A 25,627-nucleotide genomic window follows, 5' to 3' on the forward strand; every position below is an offset into this window, starting at 1 on the left:
AGCTCGGTCATCCAGACCCCATGCCTGCGGTTTCCCTGGACAGTGGAGGTGGGAGGGGAGGGGGAGCATCATCAGGATCATTACCGGGGTCTGTCCTGCTGCCTGAGAGCTGTGCTCCCCCTCCTCCCCAGGTCTCTGTCTCTTTGCATTGATGCTCCTTTTCATCTCCCTCCTGCCCAGCCCTGCACTGTCGGGCTGCCTCCCTTCCCTGCTTGCCCCTCCTCCCCCTCCCTCTTGCCGGCTCTCTCTCTCTCTGCTGCCCTGCCCACGTTTCCCTCTGTCTTCCTCCCTATCGCTGTCCCAGCACTTGCTGCCTTCCCATCCTCTGGGCTGTGCGGGTGCCCTCGGGCCTCACGCCTCCTGCCTCCCAGGCCTGCTTTGTGTTCAGCTGTAGAGCACGGTTATCTGACCGTTGAGTAACTGGAGGCTTAGGGAAGCTGAGGGCCCTGCTTCCAAGACACACAGGTGGTTCATGGCTGGTCTGCCTTCCAGGACAAAAGGCAGGCTCCGCAGTGTCTCTGAGGCTTGACAGGAGGCTCTGTGGGAGCTGCCACCAAGGCCACACCCTGGGAGTCCGAGGCCCAGCTCTCCGCTAGGCTCTCCCAGTGATTCACTGTGAGGTTCTGCATACTTTCCCGCCCCTCTCTGAGCCCTAGTTTCTAACAGTCCAGAATTCCAAAGACTGTGATTCGAAGACTCCTGGACTCTTAGGATTCTGAGGCCCTCTTTCTCCCTTGCCTGTACCCAGCTGGGGCACAAGGCCCAGGATCCCACTTTCCATGCACAGTTACATTGGTCACAGGTGGGCAAGGTCTGTGGGTGGGGAGGGCTGCCTGGGGGAGGGCAGCCAGAGTGGGTCCTCGAGGGTCAGGCAGAATTTGCGGGAGCAGGACCTGGTAACAGGCTTGCTCACAGCCTGCTGACCAAGTGAGAACCCGGCAGCCAATTCACTGCCCATTTAATTGGCGTTGTCATAGCAACCTCCACAGCCTACCAGGTTCCTGGGGACTGTGCCAGCTTCCAGGGTAGAGCCCCCTGCCCACCTGCAAAGAAAGATTATAGGCAGTAGTAAGGGGTAGTGGGTTTGATGTCTGATATATTTGGGTTTAGGTCCTTTAACCTGTGAGACCTCAGGCAAGTTGGTCCAATCTCCCTGAGCCTCAGTTCATTTGTCTGCAAAATGGGGTAATGGTACCTACCTTACAGGGGGTTATGAGGATCAAATGAAAAAAATGCACACGAAGTGTCGGTGCTGGAGCAAATGGCAGTGTTATTTTATGATTACGTTTTGACTGTAGGCCCTCTCCCCAATTTAAAGCCTTAGAATAGTCTAAGTGAGGGGGGTTTGCATGGAAGGGAAAGGAATATGGGAGCAGGTCCCCCTTCTTGTGTTGCCCCATTATGTCATCTGCCCCTAGCTGCCTGGGGTTTCTCCCAGCTCTGTTTCCTTCTGGTTCTGGATTCTGTGTCTATCAAATTGAGCCAGGAGTCACAGTGGGAAAGCCCCGACATTTGCCTAATGAAAGCAGCATTTCAGCTCTAATTATAGCTCACTTGACTGGGGCCGTTTGTGATCCACCTTCAGGCATCTGTTGGGAGGGGCGTGGGATGGGGGTGGGGAGGTTAGTTCAAGGTGAATGAGTTACAATTCTGGGTGCTGCTTATTGAAAATGAGGTTTTATTCATGCATCTTAGAGCCTTCCCCTCTGAAAGGGGGACCTCACAGATTAACCAAGCGCACCTTCCTATCAGAGACCAGAGATTTTCTGAGATCCCAGCAAGGTTAGAGGCCAACCAGCTGACCCTGTGAGAAGAAGCTTGGTGTAACTGCCCCCTTCTGCACAGTGGGACGTCCCATGTCGTGCTTCCTGGGGCAGCAGCTAGACCCTGTAGTTCCCACTGCCTGAGCCTCTGGTCCCCTCGGAGCTGGCAGTCCCCATGTGGAGGTTGTCTGCCCCTATGCCTCTCGTGACCTGACACTGCAGATGTGCTTGCTCAATAAGTAGCTATCAAGCACTTTCATTCTTTTATTCAATAGACATTTCCCTTTTTGTTAATTTGTGAACTTATGAATTAGAGAAAGTACCATTGGATTTGGATTTCTGGTGCAGGCTTCTCTGGGAATTTATAAATGCCTCCGGCCACTCCAGGGTGCAGTTGCAGGCCCTTGGTGACTTGGAGGATTCCTGATGTCTGAGAGACAGTGGGGCTTGTCACTCCTGCCTCGGAGAACCTGGGGTTACTTGGACAGCAGGCCAGAGGCATCCCTTGCGGCATCTGTTTCTGAGAGAGAGAGAGAGAGAGAGAGGAGGGAGGGAGAGAGAGAGGGCAGGAGAGGACAAGAGCTGGAGAGAGGGAGAGGTGTTCAGTTCAGGGGTGGAGGCTGCGTCATGGCAGGCCGTGTGGGCTCTAATAATGTGTAATGTGCATTCCCAGAGGTGAGACCAGGGCCCTCCCAGCCCTTTGTACCTGCACTTCATGAAATAAAACTAGGGAAACTGTTTGCTGAGTTCCAAGTTTGCTCCAGGCCCTGAGTGTAGGGATTTCCATGTTTCCTCATTTAAACCACCCACCAACTCTGGGAGATTATGTAGCCCCTTTTTCAGGTGAGGGGAGCCAGGGTGCAGAGGGGTTAAGTGACTTGTTGAAGGACCTTCATGTTAGTAAATGAGATTTGGACCCAGGCCTGTCCGACTCCAAACCCATGCTCTGTCTCCTGCGTCGTGCTGCCTGGGGCTTTTAGCTTTAGTTATCCTGAAAGTGGACATCAGACGGCCATCTGCCATCTCGCAGACTCTGCCTGAGCAAAGGTCCAGTGAGCCTCCTCCCTCTAGTGACCCCTCTGCAGCCCAGGGTTGCCAGGAGACCCGTGGGGCCTACTTTTCTCACGTGCAGTGTCCAGTGCCATAAGTTAAACAGTGCATTTGGAGTTGAGGGACCTGGGGAGGAAGCCCAGCTCTGCCCTTCACCACAGGACTTGGAGCAAACGACTTTTGCTCTCTGGGCTTTGCTCTCCCCATCCGTAAAATAGAGGTAATAATAGCACCCACCTCGTGAGGAGATACTGCACATCAACACTCCCCAGACTCACTTCCCAGGGCTGGGTGGTGAGAAGCCTCACCCGGGAGCCCGCAGGGCAAGGTCTGTTTCCTGCTTTGGGGAACAGCTGCATCCCAACAGAGACGGCAGGGTTCTAGGAGAGACAGCAGCTCTGTCTCTGGGGTTTCTCAGAGACAGAGAAACCCCAGAGACAGAGCTGGATCACCCAGCATCTCGCAGCCGGGCAGGTCACTTCCCCTCTCTGGGCCTCTGCCTCCTGTCACTCCAGTGGCTGCTCCTCAGTGTGACCTCCAAGGCCTCTTGTGTCCCGGCGTTCCAAGAAGGTGCCTTGGCTCTTTGAGGGTAGGAGGGCTGGTGTCGGGCTCTGCTGAATCCTCGAGAGCCTGTAATTAGAGCTCTCTATTTAGGGACACAGCAAATGTCTTATTAATTATAAAGAAAGGAAGCAGACGGATTGTTTAATCATCGTCCTTGCTGAAAGGTTATGCAATTAACTGTATAAATATTCATTCAGAATTCAAGCAGCTGCCTGCTGCACTGGGGTATGCAGAACCAGGCGCCCAGAGATGGTGTGGACAGGTCAAGGGCCATTTCAGTCACCTGGGCTTTTGGGTGGAGAGTTTGGGGCTGGTTCTGGGCCACTTCTCTACCCACAGGAGCAGGAGGGGTTTGATGGAAAAGGGCAGGGTTTTTAGTCAAAGGAACCGGGACTCTGCCCCTCACTGCTGTGCATTTTGGGCCAGTTACTTGGTCTCTCTGAGCCTCAGTTTCCTTATCTGTAAAATAGAGTGCTTACCTGCAGGACCACTGCCCTATTCCATTCCAGGGGTGCCACTGACATGATGATCTTTGTGAATGGTGCCCCTGGAGTTTGCACTCACAGCCTGCAGGGCCCGCTGACCTGGCAGGGTGAGGGTCAGGATGACATGGGAAAACATCAGCTCCTCAGAATGGAGCAGCCTGACCCGCTGTAGGTGCTCCGTAAATGTGGCTCCCTGCCAACTCCTCTGTTTCCTAAGGCCTGGCGCAGGGATATATGGCTGCGTTGTCCCTCCATCCCATGGTTCCCTCAGGGGCTTGCAAACATACAGAACCTCCTCTATCACTTTTCTGGGAGTGAATTTAAGAGATGAAATATCCTATATCTTTTAGACTTGTAGAATGATAACTCAGGGGTTCTCAAATAGGGTGCATGAGAATCACCAGGGGAGGTGAAGTGGGGGGAGTTGGCTAAAATGCCTGGGCTCTGCCCTCGAAGTTTGGATTCAGTCTAGAGTGAGCTGGAGCCAAAGAACCTGCACTTCTAACAGCCCTCACACACCCACCCCTTAGTCAGGACTCCAGGACATGCTGGTCGCTGCAGCCCCTTCGTGTTCTGCTGGGCCCAGAGTGGGAAGTGCTTTCTCGGGTCCTGCAGTGCGTGGGTGATGGAGGTGCTCTGGGCCCCTCTCCTGACTCCCAGGCCCCTCAACACCCTGCACTACCGCACCGAGGAGGCCGTTGTAAAGGGTCTTTGAGTGTCAGTGCTTTCCAGGGCTCTACACGACAGTATTTGTAAGGGGAAATTTCTGTAGAATGAATCCTATGAATCCCGTATTCCCAACAGGTCGCCTTATATTTGTGAAATGTATTCCTAGGGATAACTTTGGGGTCCACAGTTAGGGGTCCGAGGTACTCCTCTCCCACAACGTAGTAGTGTCTGGAGGCCTTGACTCAGATACCTGCTCCCACCCCCACCTTGTCTGTGCCCTTTTCTCCATCTCTTGTGGCCTCATACCCCAGCTATGGAAGTAAGAGGAAGAAAAACGGGTCTGAGATCAGAGAGAAAAACTGAGGGTAAGGCAGCAGTAACCTGCCACCTGCAGGGTGCAGTGGACTGTGCCCAGTCTCTGGCATTAGACACAGCTGACTGCATCCTCACTCGGCCCTTTACAGCCGTGTGACTAGGACCTGGTGATGGGTGCCATGTCTGGTACACAGCAGTGCTCAACAGCTACTCACTGAGGGAACAAACAAGTCCTCAGCTGCTACGCGTGGAGAGTAATAGTAGGTATCATTAGTGAGCGCTGGCTGGGCGTTCTAAGTGCTTTACAGACATTAAGGTAGGTGTTCACAACAATCCTGTGGGATAGGGAATAGTATTGTCCCCACTTTATGGGCACAGAGATAAGGATTGCTGGCCAAGGTAGATAGCCAGTGCGTGACCGAGCTGAACCCAGGCAGCCAAGCTCCAGAGCCCATGGCCTCGACCTTCGTGCTGGAGGCCCCAACATAATCTTCACCCTGCTGGGTTGTTGTAAAGATTAAATGGAAGCGTCTAGCACTGTGCCTGGCACATCCTGGAGACCACTGAGTTCGGCCTCGTGTACACCCTGCAAGGCAGAGGGACCCAGCCACGGAGGTCTGAGATGTAGCTGCCTCAGCTGGGTCTGTCACGTGGGCCATTCTGGGACGCTCAAGATGAGAGCCATCCCCAGGCCTGATCAGGGTTCTCATTCTTTCTTCCAAATTGAGAATCAACCCTGGGGCTTCGAGCCCCTGATTGAGTCAGCCTCTGATTGCAGCTGCAGTAATTATAGCTATGTGGTCCCGCTGGGCCCTGCCACTCGGCGGCTGCTCTCAGCAGCGGGCTCAGCACCATCGCCAGGGGAGGGGGCTGTTGGGGCCTTGGTGAGCCCTTCACATCTGCAGGTTCAGATCATGGAGTCACTGATCTGGAAGGCAAACTGAGGCCCACATGGGGCATATCTCGCCCAAGGGCACACAGCTGGAAATGGCAGAGACTCATGCAGGGCAAGGCGGCTCCACATTGCTGGAGCCTAAAGGGAAGGCTTGGAAGGGTGGAAGGTCGGGCCGGTGAGGCAGGCAGGGGTTGGCTGGATCAAGGAGGGCCTTGAGGGCCAGGGGCCAGGGGGCCATGAAAGGGTGTTAGGCAGGGCAGTGGTGGGGTCAGTTATAGGATTCAGGAAGTCTTAGGGGAAGACAGGGGCTTCTTCTCAGACGAAGAAACTGAGACATGGGGCGGGAAGGCCCTGGTGGATTCCCAGGGCCTCGGGCCAGGTGGCTGGAGCCAGGCAGTAGGACCGGTTGGCACCATGCCCTGTGCCCCCCGCGGCTAAGCCATGCACGTGCGTCTGTCTCCACAGCCAAGCAGGTGTGTCCCGCAGAGAAGCTGAGCTGTGGACCCACCAGCCACAAGTGTGTGCCTGCTTCCTGGCGCTGTGATGGGGAGAAGGACTGCGAGAGCGGAGTGGACGAGGCCGGCTGCGCCACCTGTGAGTCCGGGGTCAGGTCCCCAGGCCTTGCCAAGCACAGTCAGGCAGCCTCGGGGAGCAGTGGCCGCTTGTGGGGAGGGGCCAGGTTCTCCAGGGGGCTTGGCAGGTGGAGAGGAAAAGGTAACGGTCAGGACACTGGTAATGGCCGGGCACTTTGCAGAGACATTCTTTTTCATCCTCACGAACACCTCACGAACAGCCATTATCATCCCCATTTGTGGGTGAGGAAACTGAGGCTCAGACAAGCGAGGAAAAGTGCCCACGGCTGAGTGATGGAACTGAGATTCAAATTCAGGTCTGGACAGCAAAATCCATGCGTTCTTAAACCATGCCTGCCTGACATCTGCTCATCCATTCCACACGTCTGTACTGATCTCTGAGCAAGGGCAGGGAGACCAGGGTGGGGACCGGAGTGAGAGATGGTCGTGGCCCGGGCCAGGGCACGGGCAGTGTCAGGGGTGGGGAGGGGGACTGTTGCTAAAATCTCAGATTTGAGCCCCGGTGCCATAGGGCAGGAAGACATTCCCAGCAGCCTCAGCGGGGACAGATGGAAGTGGTCACTGGGGCAGTTCCACATCACTGAGCTTCAAACACAGGGATGATCTCCTTCCCAGGGAGCGGGCCAGCAGGGCCTGGGCCAGTGGGGAGCACAACCCGACCGTGCATGTTTCATATTTGATGGGCACCTACTGTGTGCCAGGCCCGGAGCCAGGCTCCGAAAGGGCCGATAAGGTGACTGCTACACAGTCCTCCCTCTGGGAGCTCATGATTAACGGGGTAGACAGACTGGCTATCGTTACTAGGCTGTGAGGCTGGGCTGAGATCTGGGCGAACCCCTGGGGGCTTTTGCCAAGCACCTGCCCACCACTGTCTCCCACCCCCTCCCTCATCGGCTTCTATATTTCATCCTATCCATCCTTCCTGGCCCAGGGGAATGCCATCTCCTCTGGGGGCTTCTGAGTCACAGCACTCTAGGATTCTAAGTCTGGAGTTTGGATATGTCTGAAGCCGGAAGCATCTGGTTATGGGGGCAGATCCTGGCTGGGGCCAGCAGTTTCAAAGCCCCATTGATGGCACTGACTCATTTCTTCAGCTGTGATAATTTTGTGGGGCCTCGCTGGCCAGTGAGAATCCTCTTCCCTCCCCTACCCCCTGAAAATCAGATGTTTCCTCAGTCATCAAGGCCATCAGCCACTACTGCAGGGGGTAGGAGTAGCTCTAACAAGGGCATGTTGTGGCAGGACTGTTTCCTGTTAATTATAGGAGATAGTGGTGTTCGAAGGGCCTGTGGGGCTTCTCTGCTTCAGCTCCCAACCACCGGGGGGAAACAAAAAGAATTCTCCCTTCTCTCATCCCTCAGAGCTTCTTCCATTCGCGAATGCTGGGCATGGGGGGGTCCCTGGGCACAGTTCTGAGGATATACATATTCACGGTGCTGTCAGCTTCAAAACCTTGGAGCGAACTCAGGATAAAGATAGCACTTCTTCTCAGAACTCTGATCGTAATGAGTCCTCCCTCCCTGTCTGGACAGGAAGGAGGGGAGCTAATCTAGGCATCAGCTTAATCTTGAGGTGCGGACATCACAGGGTAGGGTGTGCTTTTCCCACCAATGCCCCAACATCCCAAAAGCCCAGAAAGGGAAAAAAAAAATGCATCTGTCGGAAACTTGGTAGCGCTGTCAGCAACACATGACACGAGCTGCCCTACATGGTGAAACTGAAGACATCGTTCTCTTTTATGTTCCCCAACGATGAGAAAGGACTTTTTCCCACCGGAAAATAAAAACACAGACTCTTGGCGCCCCCACGTGGAGAGATATGGTGCTGCCACCACCGAGTTACCTGTGGCCACAGCTCCTGCATCCACACCCTGCCTGGGCCCCCAGGCCTGTTCTTGGCCTCTGTGTAAGGAATGAAGGAGGGAAGGAGTCCAGGTCGCTGCTCTAGAAACAGCCTACACTCCAGGATGGGAGGAAAACCAGAAAGCTGAGATGAGTCAGAGTAGGAAGGAAGAGCCCCAAACCTGAGTTCTGGTTCCCTCATCACCATGGACTGACTGTGTGACCCTGGGCAAATTGCTCCTCTCTCTGGGCCTCAGTTTCCCCATCTGTAAACTGGTAGTTGGGCTGGTGGTCACTAGGGCTCTCCCAGCCTCTGAGCTCAGAGCAGCCCACCAGAGAGGGGAAGCCCAGGGCCCCAGGCAGGGCCAGTGACCTGTGCCCTTAACTACTGCACATCCCCAAATTACTCCTCACACCCGGGCCGTTCCAGCCTCCATCCACACCACACCCACTCACTGCAGCGAGCTCCTCTGTGCCGGGCCTTCAGAACAAAAGTGGATCAGTCTCAGAGCCCACCCCCATGCAGTTTGTGGTCATGGGGCAGACAGAGAAGGACACAAGACCCAGACACCTGAGCAGGCTGTGAAGGGCACCAGAAAGGAGAGTGGAGGTGGGTGGAAACTTGCCAAGCAGGGGAGCATGAAGTGTGTTATGAAAGAGGTAGAATTTGGGCCCTTGAAGGATGTGAACTCATCATTGCGATATACAGAGACAGTGGTGGGCAAGAGATGGGCGCCCAGCAGATGGAACAGCTTGGGCAAAGGCCGGGAGGTGGGAAAGTGTACAGATGGTCCAGTGTGTGACATGAAGCCGGAGCATGTGCCGGAGTGAGGTGATGGGGCAGAGCAGTAGCTCCGTGCCAGTGGCCTTGGATGCTAAGCCAAGGGACTTAGGATAGTTCTGGGCAAACTGGGGAGGGGGAGGGACCTGAGCTGTGTTGTAAAGAAGCAGGTCCAGACCTTGTTCCCTGGAAGGGTCAGTATCATGTTACACATATCATTTCCTGAGGAACATCACAAAGCCCTTCAAGACAGGGCGTGTTCTGCAGCTTTAGAGACTCTCCTAGTCCCACCATCCTGCTGGGAGCAGCACAGGAATTCCTACTCCCAATGAGGCTGGAGAGGTTCAGGGCGGCAAGTGTGCTGCCCCAGGTCGCCCAGCGTGACCCTGGCAGGACCCGGATTGGAGGCCCCCTTTGCTGTCCCCTGTTCGGCCGCCCAGCCAGGCTCATTCTGGCCCGTGGGTGAGGGTCAGGGCCCCTGTAGCGGGACCAGCGGGCCGGGGCGCCGGGGGTGGGGTCCGGCGGGCCGACCGGCTCTCTGTCCCGCGCAGTGTGCGCCCCGCACGAGTTCCAGTGCAGCAACCGCTCTTGCCTGGCCGCCGTGTTCGTGTGCGACGGCGACGACGACTGTGGCGACGGCAGCGACGAGCGTGGCTGCGCCGACCCGGCCTGCGGGCCCCGCGAATTCCGCTGCGGCGGCGACGGCGGCGCCTGCATCCCCGAGCGCTGGGTCTGTGACCGCCAGTTCGACTGCGAGGACCGCTCGGACGAGGCGGCCGAGCTCTGCGGCCGCGCGGGCCCCAGGGCCACGTCCGCGCCCGCCGCCTGCGCCGCTGCCGCCCAGTTCGCCTGCCGCAGCGGCGAGTGCGTGCACCTGGGCTGGCGCTGCGACGGCGACCGCGACTGCAAGGACAAGTCGGACGAGGCCGACTGCCGTAAGCCACCTCCCCTCCGTATCGCCCAGAGCCGCGGGTGCGCGACTGTCCGCGGAGGGGCCGCGTCTCCTCGCCCTACTCTGATCCTAGTAATGTTTTAACGGTGGCAACAGGACTTGGGAAAAGTGAAGTGACTTGTGTGAGGTCACGTGGCTGCTAAGCTGCGGAGCTCAGGGTCTTCACAGGTACCTGTGACCTTCAGTAATGCTCCCCCCCCTCCCCCATACCTCCCATCCCTGCCCTTCCCTGCCCCAAGCAGTCACCCAGTGGTTCCAATGACAGACACCTTGGTACATCCCTGCCCTTCCCTGCCCCAAGCAGTCACCCAGTGGTTCCAATGCCAGACACCTTGGTACACTCAGGAAGCCCCCCACCCTGCCTACCTGCTGGGCCTGCTCATCCTTCAAGGCCTCGCCCAGATTCCTCTGATGGATCCAGCTGGGCTGCGTCTCTCTCTCCCCTGAGCCGCTGCAGGTCCCTGGCGCCCTCTCTTACAGCACATCCACACTGTGATCCCCTCGTTGCTCGCCCCCCAGCCCCACTGTGCACCCTTGAGCTCCTAGAGGATGGGGAGGCTCTTCGTAATCTCTGTGTTCCCCACCCCTGCACAGCACCGCACACACACTGGGCGCTCAGGAGGGCTTTGCTGAAGGGATGAGGTGGTTAAGTAATGAGCACGGAGACTCCAAAGAAGACCATGTGTCTGTTTGGAGGGGTGGCCCTGGGGAGAGACGGTGGAGTGGGAGACAGGAGACCTGAGTTGTAGTCCTGCCTTTGCCAGCCAGAGTGCTGTGTGACCCTGGGTGAGGCCTTCCCCCTCTCTGAGCTTCAGTCTCCCCATTTTGTGCCTTGGCCAGTTGTCCTCCGAAGACTCCCAAGCTCAGCGACCGGTTCTGGTTTTGCCAGGGGTGGATATGGAGTGGGGGTGAGGGTGGAGGTTGGGGGAGGAGAGCTGTCCCCGCACCACAGCGGCCCTGACTCTCTCCCCTTCCCCTCTCCTGGCAGCGCTGGGCACCTGCCGTGGAGACGAGTTCCAGTGTGGGGATGGGACTTGTGTCCCTGCCATCAAGCGCTGCAACCAGGAACAGGACTGTCCAGACAGGAGTGATGAAGCTGGCTGCCTGCAGGGTGCGTGTGGTCAGCGGCAAAGGGGCGGCATCCTCTGAGGCGAATGCCTGAGCTCCTCCCCGTGGCTCCGTAGAGAGCAGCGAGGGAGACATCACCCCTTGGTCCCTAAGATGCGTCTTCCCTCAGAGCATTACTTGCCCCTAAACCACCCAGATCCCCTTCCTGGGGTCCTAGTGGCACTAGACCTGGATTTTTTAAGGATTTTGCAAAAGCTGAAAGAGGCCTAGGGGGAGGGGACATGAAGGCACTGCAGGAAGTCCAGCCCCCACCGTTTGTCCACATCTACGCCTCCAAGCAGCCCCCCTCACTGGTTCCCAGACTGAGCAGAGGCTGAGTCCCGCTTCCCAGGGAGCCCACTTAATTCTCAGATGGCTCTGAGGTCATCACCCTGCAGCAGCAGCAGGGACCCTGACCCACTGGTCATCTGGAGAAATGGGTCAGTGATTGGGCAGTGACTTGGCCTCCTCTGTCTAGGGCACTTGGAGCATAGGTCCCCCTCAGGAGATGGTCGGTGCATGTGCAGGGTCTCTGTAGAGCCGCTGCTTTTCCCTCCAAGTTCCCTAATACTGACAGATCAGACACAGACCCCCATGCCCTGCCCACCTAGATGATGCTTGGGTATCCCGATTATCCCTGGGGTCCTGTCCTTCTGTGAGCAGAGCTCCCACTGGCCCTGTATACAGCTGTCTGTCCTGGGTCACTTTCTGGAGACCAGCAGGGGCTGGGGCTGGAGCTCTTCTCACCTCCCATGGGCCCAGCCCACCCCAGCCCTCCCTGCCCAAGGTCTCACAGGTGCTGTCCACTCTCTTGTCCGGCCCGACAGAGTCAACATGTGAGGGTCCCCGCAGATTTCAGTGTAAGAGTGGCGAGTGCGTGGACGGCGGGAAAGTGTGTGATGCTCAGAGGGACTGCCGGGACTGGTCAGATGAGCCTCTGAAAGAGTGTGGTACAGTACCTGTCTCCGTCCGACTGCTGGACTAACCCTCCCGGCCACGCCCCCTCCTGGCCCTCGGCCCTCAGCCCTCGCCTGCCCCTCTGCACACATTCTGATCTGACCCTCTCTCTGGACTCGTGTGCTGTCCCATGGTCTCAGACGGGGCTCTTTGCCTTTGGGGCCTCTTGTTCTGCTACTCTGCAAATCGAAGGGCCTTTCCTTTCCAGATGCTCAGAAATTATGCTTCCTCTCACAAATGCAGCCTCTCCTCACTTCTTCCAGATTCAGACCTCTGAGTGTGTGCTCACTCTGGAACTTTCTCTCTTCCTCATTATTTTTGCCCTGCCGACCTAGCCAGGGCGCTGGCCTCCGAGGCCTTCTAGCCCCCTGCAGGAGACCCTGCAGAGGAAGAGGTGGGGAACAGCAGGCGGGTGGGCAGACGAGGCACATCTGAAGGCCACTGGGCTCAGGTCAGGCCCGGATGAGCCTAGGGCAGACCCAGCAGCAGAGGGTGGCACCATCCTGAGCCCTGAGAAGCTTTCTGGGAGACCAGACTCACAGGCTGGACATGAGTTAGGAGTGGAAAGAGGCGGCTGTCCTGATGGCCAGAGCTGTAGGGGTGGGTTCCAGGCTAAAAAGAACAGGAGAGTCTGGACCGTAGGTGGGCGGGCATCCTAGAGAGCACGCAGGAAACCTAGCGTGGGCTCCAGGAAGGTTCATTTCTGAGGTCAGGGGACAGAGAATTCCTTGGGGGACAGAGCCTAGGTCAGACCCTCCCTCCCCTACCCTCCTGGCAGACCCTTTTCCACCCAGTACCTCCCCTCCTGGGCCCTCAGAGGAGCTTCAGCCCCTGGAGCTCCCGGGAATAGCACGTTTCTGCCCCTATTGAAGATTCAGAAATTGATTTCGGAAGGAAGAGTAACTGGGTGAAGGTCACTCGGCCTCCACCTGAGCTTGCAGGTGACAGACTCCCCCCAGGCCCTGCCATGGAAAGTCCCAGAAGAAGGAAGTTATGGAAAAGAGGATAAGGAAGCAGGAGCAGCTGAGCCTAGCCACCGCCCCCCGCCCCCCACCCACAGACTACTAACCTGCTAAACTCTCTTCTCTCTTGTCTTTTGCATGACACACCAAAGAGGCGTATGTACGCATGTGTTTGTGTCTCTGTGCTGGTGAGAGGCCAGTGTCTGTACCCATGGCTCCTTCTCTGAGGAAGGCAAGGGAATTGCATCACGTATCTCTGTGCGGCTCCCACGTCTGTGTGAATGTGCCTGCCTGTGCACGTAAGCTGGTGTGTGTGTGCATGCAGGTGGGCGTGCGTGCTGGGAGAAGGGCACTGCCCCTTCCTTCAAACAGGGGACCTCAAATGCTCCTCAGGCCTCTCTGGGCCACCTTCCCCTCTCCCCACCCTGCAGGCCCCCCAGCAGAATCACCTCCAGGGTAGGTAGAATTGGGAACCCGCTACCCATTCTCTGACCCCGGCTCACCTCAGCCCTGGAGCACTCAGTTCCTTGGTCTTTCATCGAAGCCTGAGTCACGTGGAGCTCTCCCCTTTCCCCTTTCAGAGCCATCCTACACGTGCCCCTCCACCCAGTGCTCGATAAATACAATGGCTGAGCTGCTGCTCCTGCAGAAGGAGGGGTAGGATGTGAGTGAGTGTGTGAACAGATGAATGGACGGGAGGGAATAGTGTGGTGTGGGAGAGGTCAAGGAGGGCTCGGAGTGACAGAAAGAGTCCTGGAGGTGGTGCCCTACAGAGACCACCGCAAAGCTACCACAGCTCAGCCCACCCCGAGGGGCTGGGGCTTCCCAGGGCTGGGCCTGGCTGGTTCACCCCCCGGCCCCTGAGTCATGGGGTTGCTATGGTTTTCTTCTTTCAGTTCTGCCAACATCCCAGAGAAACAGGAGGCGGCCCAGGGGTAAAGAGGAGCATTCCCTAAGCATGGCTCAGGCTGGAGGTGGGGCACCACAGCTGTGCATGGCCTGGGGTGGGCAGCTCAGACCAGCTGTGTGCATGGCCCTGGCTGGCCTGGCACAGCTCTGCCTGGCTTGGCTGGACTGGTGGGGCGTGGGCCTGATGGGCAGAGGGTGGCACGGCACCTTCCCTGGCTGGCAGAATTAACCCTCTGTGGTTCTAAAGCCCAGAAGATGCTATGAGAACTTGGTGAGCCTTGGTCCTGGCCTCCCTGACCTCCGCTAGGACCCTGCCAGGAGGTGGTAAGGGAGTGGAGGACGGGGGAACCAGATGACCTCCTGGCATCCCTTCATCCCTTGCTGCAGTTGGCAATATTGGGACCAGGCCTGTGACTAAGTGTAGGAATAGGGAGAGGTGCTGAAATGAGAGGAGGTGAAAAAAATCCACCATAGTTCACGGTGGGAGAGAACTGACTTAGCAACAGCTCCGTGGAGAAAGAGGCCTGGCAGTCTTAGATAACCACAAGCTCAATAGCGGGCAGCCCTTGTTGTTCAGACTTCTCTGGGTGGCAGACTAACTCTGGGCCCTGCCGGAAAAGGACACAGACAGATGGAGTGCATCCAGAGAAAGGCACCTGAATGGCGGGAGACCAGGAATCGGCGCTTTAAGGAGATTCTGAGGGAGCCATTGGACTCTGGCCAACCCCACACAGAGCCAGCTGCCTCGGGAGGGAAGCAGGCTTCCCAAGGCTGGAGGCGTTTAAGCAAGGGCATTTCGGAAGGGATTCTTGGGGTACCTGAGGGTTGGACGTGGTACCTGCAGGCACCTTCAACTCTGAGGTCACAAGGAAGGAGGAGCCATAAGAAACGTGTTTGTGAAAGGAAAGACCTTAGGCAGCCTAGCTGCCTTCAGCCTGGTGGTGGACAGAGCCCTGGCCTGGGAGGCAAAGGACCCGAGTTCTGGTTCCACTCTGTCCTGTCTATGTGACCTGGCCCTCTCTGAGCCTCCTCTTGCCCCGTCACCTGGCTAATGAGGCTGAGGCTCAGTGAGGCACTGGGGGAAGCTCGCTGCCCTCAGTCTCTGCTTCAGCTCTCGGCCCATCCCTGTCCTGCCCCCACCCCAATCTGAGCTCCTGGACCCTCAGGAGCCCACGTCCCTCCCCAGGGCTGAACGAGTGTCTGCACAACAATGGCGGCTGTTCCCACATCTGCACTGACCTCAAGATCGGCTTTGAGTGCACGTGCCCATCAGGCTACCGGCTCCTGGACCAGAAGACCTGTGGTGGTGAGACCCTCCCCGAGCCCCTCAAGGAGGCGGCCCCTCCTGCCAGTTCTGACCTCTGCTCCTCCCCACAGACATTGACGAGTGTGAGGACCCAGATGCCTGCAGCCAGATCTGTGTCAATTACAAGGGCTACTTTAAGTGCGAGTGCCACCCTGGCTACGAGATGGACACCCTGACCAAGAACTGCAAGGCCGTCGGTATGGACACCGCAAGGTCGGGGGGCAGGGGAGCAGCTCTGAGGGAGTCCAGGAAGCAGTGTGCTTCACATACGTGAGGAGCAGGTGTGCACACCTGCGTATACACACACAGATGGCAGGTTGCACACACGGTGCTCAGAGTGTAAATATTCAGCGTGCACGCAGGCGCTGCACAGCGCCACCCGGTACAGCCCACAGAGTCGGCACTCGCAGGACACACGGTGCCAGACACAGGCTGGACCGTGCTGGCTACCCACGGCACGGGCAGCCCACACAAAGAGCGGGCCATGTGCAGACCTAACGTTGATCGTCAGGTCAGCCAACGGAATTCACTTGTTTTATTCAGTTCTTTACACTGAACGCCTAGCACTGTTGTAGGCACTAGGGATTCAGCAGTAAGCAAAACAGACATGAGTCCCTGTCTATCCTCATGGGACTTACACTCTAGTTGGTGAGACAGACAAGAAATCAGAAAAAGAAATACAGTGCATGGCAGATGGTGATGAGGGTTCAGAGGAAGTATAAACTAGAGAAGTTATAGTTTTCGATAGAGTGGTCGGGAAAGCCCTCACGGAGAAGGTGACATTTGAATAAAGACCTGAAGGAGATGAAGGAGTGAGCCATGCATTACCTGCAGGAACCGAAGGCAGCAGCATGCCTGCTGTTGTCAGATAAGAACGAGGAAGCCAGGGCAGCCAGGGCAAGGAGCATAGGAGGAGATGAAGTCCAAGAGGTGACTTGGGGGCAGATCACAAAGGCCTTCGAGACCATTCTAAGGGCTGACGCTTGGTTTCACTGTCAGTCAGGGGGAAGGAAGCCTTTGTGGGTTCAGAGTAGAGGGACAGGGTGTGCCTTACATTTTAACCGACTTCCTCTGGCGGCTGTGTTGGGAATAGACTGTGGGGGTCAGGGGAGGAAGCAGGGGAACTGCTGCAGAGGTCCTTGCAGTCAGCCAGGAGAGAGGTGCTGGTGGCTTGGATCAGGGCCTTGCGTGGGAATAGTGAGAAGTGGACAGTATGAATATATTTTGAAGGTCAGGATTTATTTTGAAGCAACAGGATTTGCTTATGAATTAAATGTAGGATGTGAAAGAAGAAAAAGGAGTCAAAGATGACCCCAAGGTTTTTGACGAACTAACTGGAAAAATAGGATTGCTATTTATGGAGTTGGGAAAGACGGTGAGAAAAGCAGGTTTGGGAGAATATTAGGTTGATTTGGACATGTTAAATTTAACAAAACTGTTTAGACATCTAAGCAAAGTATTGTGTAGGCTGTTGGATATATGAACCTGGAATTCAGATGCACGAATACCCATTCTATAGGTTATAACAACACAGCAGCTACAATAATTGACATGTAGCCTGTAAACCCCAAACATATACCACCCAAACTGCACAATGTACAGCACATGCATTAGCACATCACATGTAACATGCAACCTGTTCTTACCCCCACATGGGACAGGTGTGACACAGAACAGGGATTACATACGTGCAGTGGAGACAACATACAATGGCCCATGTATACACAAAGCCCTACGTGTGAATATCTAAAGTGCAGTTACACAAAAACTCAAATCATAAACACACAGGGTTCCTGTCACAGTCACAGCTCTCAGTAAAAATCACCTCAAGGTACCTTGTAACCCAGCTCCTGCCCTCAGGAAGATGAAGTGTCTTTGCTCTCATTTTGAGGTGAGGAAAATCACAGTTTGTCAGTGGCGGAGCTGGGCCTTGAATCCAGCTTTCCTCCTTTCTCCTTGCGCTTAGACCTCTATTTTTCCATGGTATCTCTTTGTCCCACAGCTTCCCTGTCACCCCAACCCTGCTTTGAAATAATCTCCATCACTACACACAGGTCACACACCCAGCCCCAGGCCCCACCTGGCTCTGTGCTGGCCCTACCCTGTCCCCAGGGAGCACATTAGCCTGGCACAGATGGACAGTGACAGGAACCAGGTGGCCTGCAGACGTGTCAGCTGGAAAACAAGAGGGGGAGGAGGTACAGGCAGCTCCAGGGGCAGGTGTTGCCATTCAGTATTGCAGGTGCCTGAGAGTGGCCCATTCCATCTGAAAACAGGCTGGAGGAGTGGCGGCCTGTGCGAAGTGCTAGGCCCTCATAGGCCTGGGGGACAGTGACCCTCTCCATGGAGTAGCCAGGAATGTCTAGCTCCCTGAAGATCTTCCTAAAATCTAATCCTAAATCTAAAAATGGGTTTGTGTATACACGGGAGGTTGTGTGTTGTCCCTTTGCACGTATATAATCTGTGTCATATTATACACATCCCACCCCTGCTATTGGCTCAGAATAAAGTGCAAACTCTTCCCCTGGATCATAGGATCCTTTGTGATCTGGTCCCTGCCAGCATCTGCAGATTCATCTCATGCCAATACACTCTGTATTAAAGACTCACAGCGACCTCCTTGAATCTCCTCCCTCGAGTCTCACCCCTAGCCCTGAGGTCCGTGCTCCATTCTGCAGCCTCAGTCATCTTTCTAAATCATTTAACGCTCATGTTGCCCCTTCTTGAACACTGCAGTGGGGCCCAAGCAGAGGAGGTGGCAGCTGCTGGGGAGAAATGCATTCTAGGTAGAGGGACAGCTTGAGCAAAGGCCCTGAGGCAGCAAAGCTCTGCCGTGGTGAGGTGATGACAGGTAGTCTGGTGGCCGGAATCAAGGTGTTAGGGGGGTGAGTGAGGAGGCTGGACAGGGAGCTGGGGTCATGCTGCAGAAGACCTTCCGTGCAGGCCAGAGGAAATGGGGAGTTATCAAAGATTTGGGAGGAGTTTTTGTCCGATAAAAAGAATAAAAATCCCTCTGTTACGCGTGGTGCTTTGCATCTTATGCTTTTTGAACCCATCGTTTCACCTGCTTCTTTAACCTGTGAGGTAGGAGTCGTCACCACTGTTTACAGGAAATGAGGAGTCCCCCAGCAAACCAGTGGCAGAGCCTTGGTCTCCAGATCCCCCGCCTCTTACACTGACCCTTTCCCTCTCAACGCCCCCTGCATGGCAGCTGGCAGAAGCCCGTCCCTAATCTTCACCAACCGGCACGAAGTGCGGAGGATAGACCTGGTGAAGCGGGACTACTCGCGTCTCATCCCCATGCTCAAGAACGTCGTGGCGCTGGACGTCGAAGTTGCCACCAATCGCATCTACTGGTGTGACCTCTCCTACCGCAAGATCTACAGGTGAGTCGGGGCCTGGGTCCTGCAACCAGGCCTGGCGGGCGGGGCTGGGGCCAACAAAGGAGGAGAGGAAGGGTGGCCCCTGCACCCCTTCTGCCTCTATATTTCCCCAGGACAGAGATGGGGCTTAGGAAGGCACGGGGGATCACAGCGGTTGTGGAACTGCCAGGACTTCTCCACCTGCTGGGCCTTCCGGGGCTGAGGGCTTGGATGGGCGAGCAGCTCTGAGCTCCACACATGGGGGCCTTGACTGACCTCTGGCGGCCTGATGGGGTAGTGTGAGACACAGGAAATGTTCTGCCAGGGCGGAAAGGAAGACGCCTCTGGGCTTTGGTTGGGATTTTCAGAGCAGCTCACATAATATGTGTGTTGGATGCTGGGGACTCAAAGGTAACTCAGACCTGGTCCTGCCTGGAGGATCCCACTCAGAGGACAGCGAAATCCATTGTGATGATCATGAGGGAAAAGTATAGAGGAGGCCTCTGACCCAATCTGGCGGTCAAGGAAGTCTTCCTGGGTGGCGCTACCTGCAGTCCAGCCCTTCACACCACAGTCAGTGGACTCTGGCGCTTGGGAAGGCTCCTCGCACACACAAGGGGGTTCTCTCCTAGGAGCCTCTGCATGCCCAGGCCCCCTTTCTTTGCCCTGAGATCCACTTGGCAGGACTGCCGATGACCAGGCACTGGGCGGACTGTTGAACGAATGGTGGATGGATGGATGGAAGCAATGCGAGTGCTGCTCACTGACCGCTCGATGCCTATCACGCCCCAGCACACACAGACACACTCACTCACACTCGCACGCCCAGCACCAGCTTGCGCAGTGCCTGTCCGATGGTTGTGACGGAAGGAGGCAGGATTTGATGATGCCCTGGGTGTGGAGCTGTGGGAGGAGGAGTCAAAATGAATTCCCAGGTTCATTTTGGGAGTTTCAGTTTCCGGCTTGGGAGGTTTCGTGGACGGTGGTACCGTTCTCTGAGATGGGAGCAGGGGAGGAGTTTCGGGTGGGGGGCAGGCAGTCTGTCTGTGTGGCTGAGAGGAGGGGAAGGGGGACGAACAGTTTGGGATGTGCTGAGTTCAAGGTGTCCATGGGACGTCCGACGGGCGCCAGTTGGCTTTATAGTCTGGAACTTAGACAGTTGTCAGGATCAGAGGGTCAGAGCTGTGGATGGCCGTGGGCACTGTGGAACTAATCGCCCAAAGAGAGGGTATGTGGAGAAGAAAACCCTGGGAAATAAAGCATTTGGGAGAGAGAAAGCCCTGCTAATTTTGCCTCCTGAGTGTCTGCTGTATTGTGGCCCCTTCTGTCCATTCTTACTGCCTCAGCCCTTCTGCACACCCTCTTCGTCGATCACAGCCTCCTAACTGGTCTCCCTGCCTTCATTCCCTCCTCCTCCAATCCCTCGCATATTCCGCAGGTGCCACAGTGATCTAACATGCCTATCTGGCCATGTCCTCCGACCTGTTCAGTTATCCCTCCACAGTGAAATCCTGAGCCTTTAGCGTGGCATGCAGAGCCCGTCAGGATGTGGCCCCTGCCTACACTTCCTTCCTGTCTCACACCCCACCTACCCCACTCCGCCCCCACTGGATCCTTCACTGTTCCAGAACACACGCCTCGGCATCTGCACATGCTGTTCCCTCTGCCTTCTGTTCTTTGTGTTCCTGACAAACTGGTCCTTCAGGGCTCAACTACAAGGCCTTCCCCAGCCCTCCAAGATGATGTAGTCTCCATTTCTCTGCTGCTATAGCCTCTGATACTTTCCGTAATCACAGTGTATTGGTGTAGTTATCTGGCTGTAAGTTTCTGTCCCTACTAAACTGAGCTCCTCCAGGCCAGAGACTGGGGCTGACTTGAGCCCTTATCCTTACCCTGGTGGCCCAGGGAATGTGTTGAATGGAAATTAGCCAAGTTCCTCTCCAATGCACTGCTGTGGCCCAGAGGGAAGAGAGAGGGAGGGGCAGCTCCAGATGGGCCCGGGGGTGGCACACCTGCCCACGCCAGCCCTGGTTGCTCCTAGCGCCTACATGGACAAAGCCAGCGACCCGGCAGAGCAGGAGGTCCTCATTGGCAAGCAGCTGCACTCTCCGGAGGGCCTGGCAGTGGACTGGGTCCACAAGCACATCTACTGGACCGACTCGGGCAACAAGACCATCTCGGTGGCCACAGTTGATGGCGGACGCCGCTGCACTCTCTTCAGCCGTGACCTCAGTGAACCCCGGGCCATTGCCGTCGACCCCCTGCGAGGGTGAGTGTTCCCACCCCAAATTGCCCTAGGCGCTCAGTCCTCATGTGTCTGTCACAAGAGCTACCTTGAGGGCTTTGGAAGGCCCTGGGCCACCCAGACACAAGCCACAGGGAAGAAAGTCCATGCGGGCCCCTCAGCCTGTGAACCCCTGACCAAGGGTCTCTTGCACATTGGTCGCCAGGGCGCTCCCAGGACTCTGCTACTCTCTCACCATATCGTAGAACCAGAGCATCTCAGAGCCGAGTAGGGCGCTAGAAATTGCCTGGTAGACGCTCCTGGGGCAGGAAGTCTTCCCTCAGGCTGCTGCGCGCTGCAGGTGGACATCTGGCGACTGCTCACACTTCCAGAGACAGGAGCTTGTCACTTCTCGTACGGCCTGTTTCATTTTGGGGCAGCTCTGCCCATTAGAAAGTAGTCTTTTGTTTGTTTCTTTCTCATATTCCCATATCTGCCTCTCTTCGACTTCCTCCATTGGCCTCCGGAGTTACCTCTAGCATGTCTACTCCCTGCCCTGCAGGACAGCCAGCAAGATTTGAGGACTGAGATTACTGGGTCAGCTCTGCTCCGGCCTGCCCACCTCCATCCGCATCCCTGTGGCCCACAGCCTCTGGGCCCCTCACCACCCAGGCTGCCCTGCTCTGCCCATGCCTCCACATCAGGGGTAGGGATTCTGAACAGAGCCGGACTCCCTCCCTCCCTCCCTCCCTCCCTCAGTGGGGATGTCCTGAGATGGCATGGTTTTTAAGCAGCTGCATCATATTATGTTTACCAGGATCACCAGCTTCTTCCTACTGCTGTTTCCTTAATTGTTAAGCAGGGATAAGAAAACCCTCTTCTTCCAGTGAGGGCAGCTGGGGGTGAGGCTGGCCCCCTGAGAGGGTGTGCGTGGCCTTGGGAAGTGACCGACAGCTGCCGCTTAATAGGCAGGCACAGGTGCATCCAGGCACTCTGCAGACAACTGAGTCATCTCATTGAACCCCCACCTCAACCCTGTTCTCTGTCTGCTATCACACAGACCTGGGGCTGCACCTGCCTTGTCCCCCAAACCATATAGTTACACTCAGCCCATTCCTGGTCCATTGTGGCTCGGTCAGGGTCCTGCCAGGAAACCCACTGCACACTCATTTTAAGATAATTTAAGGCCGGTTAATAAAGGGACTATTTACAAAGGAGCGGGTAAGGTCTAATGCACTATCCTGGACTAGTAACAGGTAACAGGCCTGAGGGGCAGGAGCAGGGAGGGTTACCCGAGTTGGGAAGGAAAGAGCCAGGTAGAGAGGGTCACCTTTGGGGCATTAGCCAGCTGGAGGCACCTTTGTAGGGGGGAGTTAGGGGAATAGACATCCTGACCTCAGTCTCTCCCCTTCCCCCTCCGATATTTTGCTGAATACAACTGGAAGCCAGACGGCGAGGGAGCCGAGCCCATTGATGTGGTTCCCACATGCACCAGCCTTTTGGTATACAGAGCACAATGGCGATGGGATTCAAGGTGGCAAATGGAAGGGATCCAGAACAACCACGCAGCCCCCTAGCCTGGAACCAGCCTTGGCTTGACACCAGGTTTCAGCAGAGGCATTTTGGGGAGGATTAAGCACGCGGGCTTTAGAGTCCAACTTAATTTGAACTTAAATTTGGAGCCTGGCCTTACTACTTATTCACAACGTGATCTTAGGGAAGTCAGCCTCTCTGAGGCACAGTTTACTCATCTGTAAAATGGGACTAATAATTATACCCTCCTGGGGTAATTGTGAGGCTACTTCGTTCAACAAATAGTAAATAAGGCCTATATGCCACACACGAGCTACCTGCCAGGTACAAAATGAGGAGTAAGGCAGATGAGGAGCCTGCCCTCAGTGGAGCATATAGACTAGTGGGGAAAACAGACAGTAAACAAATACGCCACACACCCGCATGCATATGTAAGTAACCGATGGTGTGAGCACTCTGGAAGGAAAAAACAGGGTGTTTTAAGAGTCAATAACAGGGAGAACCTATTTACATTGAGGGTCGGAGGAAGGTTCTCTACTGAAAAGACGTTCTAAATGGCAAACAAGTGGGGGCAAAGGCTCTGTGAAGGCCTTGGTGCCCTGAAGGATCTAAGAGAAGCCCTGGGGGCGGGTGTGGAGTTTGTAAGGGAAGTGGGCAGTGGTGGCAGGAGAGACAGCCAGAGAGGTAGGCAGGGACCTAGTCATGCATAGCCCTGTCGGATGTGGTAAGGATTTGGGATCTGATTTTAAGGTCAATAGGAGAAACCATCATAAAGTTTAAAAACTGGAGAGTAATAGATCTTAAAAGTTATCACAAGAAAAAAAAAATTGTAGCTATGTGTGGTGCTGGATGTTAACTGGCTTCTTGTGGTGCGTATTTTGCAATATCAAATCATTATGTTGTACACCTGAAACTAGTGTTATGTGTCAGTTATATCTCAATTTAATAAAACAGGATAATGACAACTTATTTCCATTTTTAGAAGCTCATTTTGCCTGCTCTGTAGGGATTGGATTAGAGGGGCAGTGATTACTGCATTTGTAAGTACATGAGATGAGTCCACTCACCTAGTAAATACTCAATAAATGTTCAAGAAAAAAGAGAGAGAAGCCCTGGACAGAGTTCTAGCTGTGTGACCCTGGCTAGGTCATCGGCTTTCTCCTCTGTCAACCAGGAAAGTAAGAGGGTTGACAGGGCCCTTCCCTTCCTGCTCTGGCACGCTAGGGCTGGAGCTGGAGCTGCTGAAGTGGGACAGATGGGCTGACAGGCTGTTCAGCCGAGGTCAGGTGGACTCGGGGAATACAGGCTTCTCCAGGCACTCAGATGAGGCGAAGACCAACACGCCTGCCAGTGCTAAGGTCTGATGGTTCCCATGAACTTCAGAGGTCTGTCCAGTCCTCACTAAGCATAATCTTCAATATTCAGAGGGCCATTGAGCCCTTGTGACCCACATCACCCCAATCATGTCCCCTGACAAGAAGCCCATTGGGTTCTTCTCTCTTCTAGGTTCGTGTATTGGTCTGACTGGGGGTACGAGGCTAAGATCGAGAAGTCTGGGCTCAACGGTATGCACCGGCAGACACTGGTGTCAGACGGTATTGAGTGGCCCAACGGAATCACCCTGGGTGAGCCCTGCCTTCCCTGGTTGGGGGGCCTTTTCTAGCGCCTGGTGCTGACCACTGCCTGGAGCTCCATGGGTCTTGTTTCTGTGTCCCCTTGCAGTGCCAGTGCCTGTGTTTCCTGATGGTTGCCCTGGGCTGGCCTTCTGAGGCCTGGCCTGGAGATGTGGGCAGGGAAGGGGCACAGAGGAGCAGAAATCCGGGCTGTGGTCCCAGGCTCACAACCCGATCCCCTGTCCCTTTTTCCTCCTTAAGATTTGCTGAACCAGCGCTTGTACTGGGTGGACTCCAAGCTGCACCAGCTGTCCAGCATTGACTTCAGCGGAGGCAACAGGAAGATGCTGATTTCCTCCCCTGACTTCCTGAGCCACCCTTTCGGGATAGCTGTGTTTGAGGTGAGCTCCGTGAGGGGAGGCATGGCCCCATCAGGAAGCTGAAGCCTAGGAAAGGCTGTTCAAATAGGACGACTCCCCGAGACTCGTCCAAGTGGAAACAAAGGGACAGGGAAGCTGACTGGCTTGTTTGTACACAATATGTGAGCTGTCTGCAAACAGAGGCTATGCAGCCCCTTGTCCATCTGGCAGCCTTTCCTGTGCTTCCTCCCCGAGGCCCCTCCCTCAGAGCACTTCTCACAGGTAAGTTGCTAGACCAGGTACCCTCAGCACCCAGCACTGTACCCACGTATACAGAAGGTACCCAATAAAGAAAGGGAAAAGGAATACACATTTCCTTAGTATCATTTACTACTGGAAATGGCCTGAGAGATGCTATTCAATTCAGCACACTCTCACTGACCTTTGCTGGACCCTGGGGTCGTAGAAGTGAATCAGACATCATCCCAGTCCTCAAGAAGCTCACAGGAGGGTGAAGAGTCAAGACCCTCCTATGTTCTGACCCTAACAACCTTTCTCCTTGGGGAATGAGGAAGCCAGAAGCGACCAAGTTCTCGCACACCCATACCTCTTCCCCAAAACTAACTCTGCCACCAAGGGGAGGGAAAGCAAGGGGACAGTGGCCTGTGGTGGGCATTGGCAATATTTGCTTGGAGTGACATCACCCAGCACAGCTCTGAAATTGTGGGCAAAGCTCCAGCTCCCGAGTCCAGCCTCTGCTTCAAAAGACAGGTGTGTTCAGACACACGTGTTTGTGCTTGTGCGTATATGTGGCATGTATGTGTATGTGCCTGTGTATACATAAATGCGTCTGTTTAAAAATGTGCATTCCTCTATGTGCTAGTGCTTGAGTGTAAATATGCATACCAGTACTTAGACAAGTTCATTTTAGGTACAAGTGTGCCTTTGGTTGTGTAGATGTGCATGTGGGTATGTGTCTAGATCTGTACATGAGGCTGCACGGTTGTACCTATAAATGTGGATTTGCCTACAGATGCACATTTAGGCTTGTATGGACTAACCATTGGATGTGTATGCGTGTATACTCAGAGGCTGTAGGAGGCCCCATAGGGATAGTACTCAACTAGATCATACATCCTCTCCAATCTTGGTCCCAGGCCCTAGTAATGGTAACAGCTACAGAGACCCAACCTTGGTTTCTGCTGAACTCCAGGAAGCAGGCCTAGCTCAGCGTTAATGAGCAGCCTTGGGGCTTCCCTGGTGGCGCGGTGGTTGCGCGTCCGCCTGCCGATGCAGGGGAACCGGGTTCGCGCCCCGGTCTGGGAGGATCCCACGTTCCGCGGGGCGGCTGGGCCCGTGTGCCATGGCCGCTGTGCCTGCGCGTCCG

At 55.5% G+C, this 25,627-nt stretch overlaps 1 protein-coding gene across 20 annotated transcripts in view; it reads left to right on the forward strand.

Moving 5' to 3' along the window:
- LRP8 (LDL receptor related protein 8) overlaps window positions 1-25,627 on the forward strand; it is a 79,174-nt gene that overhangs the window by 39,783 nt on the left and 13,764 nt on the right. For 5 of the 20 annotated variants that reach the window (XM_024119721.3, XM_055084620.1, XM_024119722.3 and 2 more), the window contains exons 4-12: window positions 6,207-6,335; window positions 9,508-9,891; window positions 10,897-11,019; window positions 15,030-15,149; window positions 15,221-15,346; window positions 18,361-18,535; window positions 20,553-20,780; window positions 23,775-23,893; window positions 24,143-24,282. In XM_024119721.3, the coding sequence (XP_023975489.1) occupies window positions 6,207-6,335; window positions 9,508-9,891; window positions 10,897-11,019; window positions 15,030-15,149; window positions 15,221-15,346; window positions 18,361-18,535; window positions 20,553-20,780; window positions 23,775-23,893; window positions 24,143-24,282 (1,544 nt within the window). Of the gene's footprint in view, window positions 1-6,206; window positions 6,336-9,507; window positions 9,892-10,896; window positions 11,020-11,842; window positions 11,966-13,830; window positions 13,909-15,029; window positions 15,150-15,220; window positions 15,347-18,360; window positions 18,536-20,552; window positions 20,781-23,774; window positions 23,894-24,142; window positions 24,283-25,627 lie in introns of all 20 variants that reach the window. The other 15 variants (XM_028489382.2, XM_055084611.1, XM_055084615.1 and 12 more) reach the window with 9 other exon arrangements.

Source organism: Physeter macrocephalus, chromosome 4 (assembly GCF_002837175.3).
Source record: "Physeter macrocephalus isolate SW-GA chromosome 4, ASM283717v5, whole genome shotgun sequence".
NCBI lineage: Eukaryota > Metazoa > Chordata > Mammalia > Artiodactyla > Physeteridae > Physeter > Physeter macrocephalus.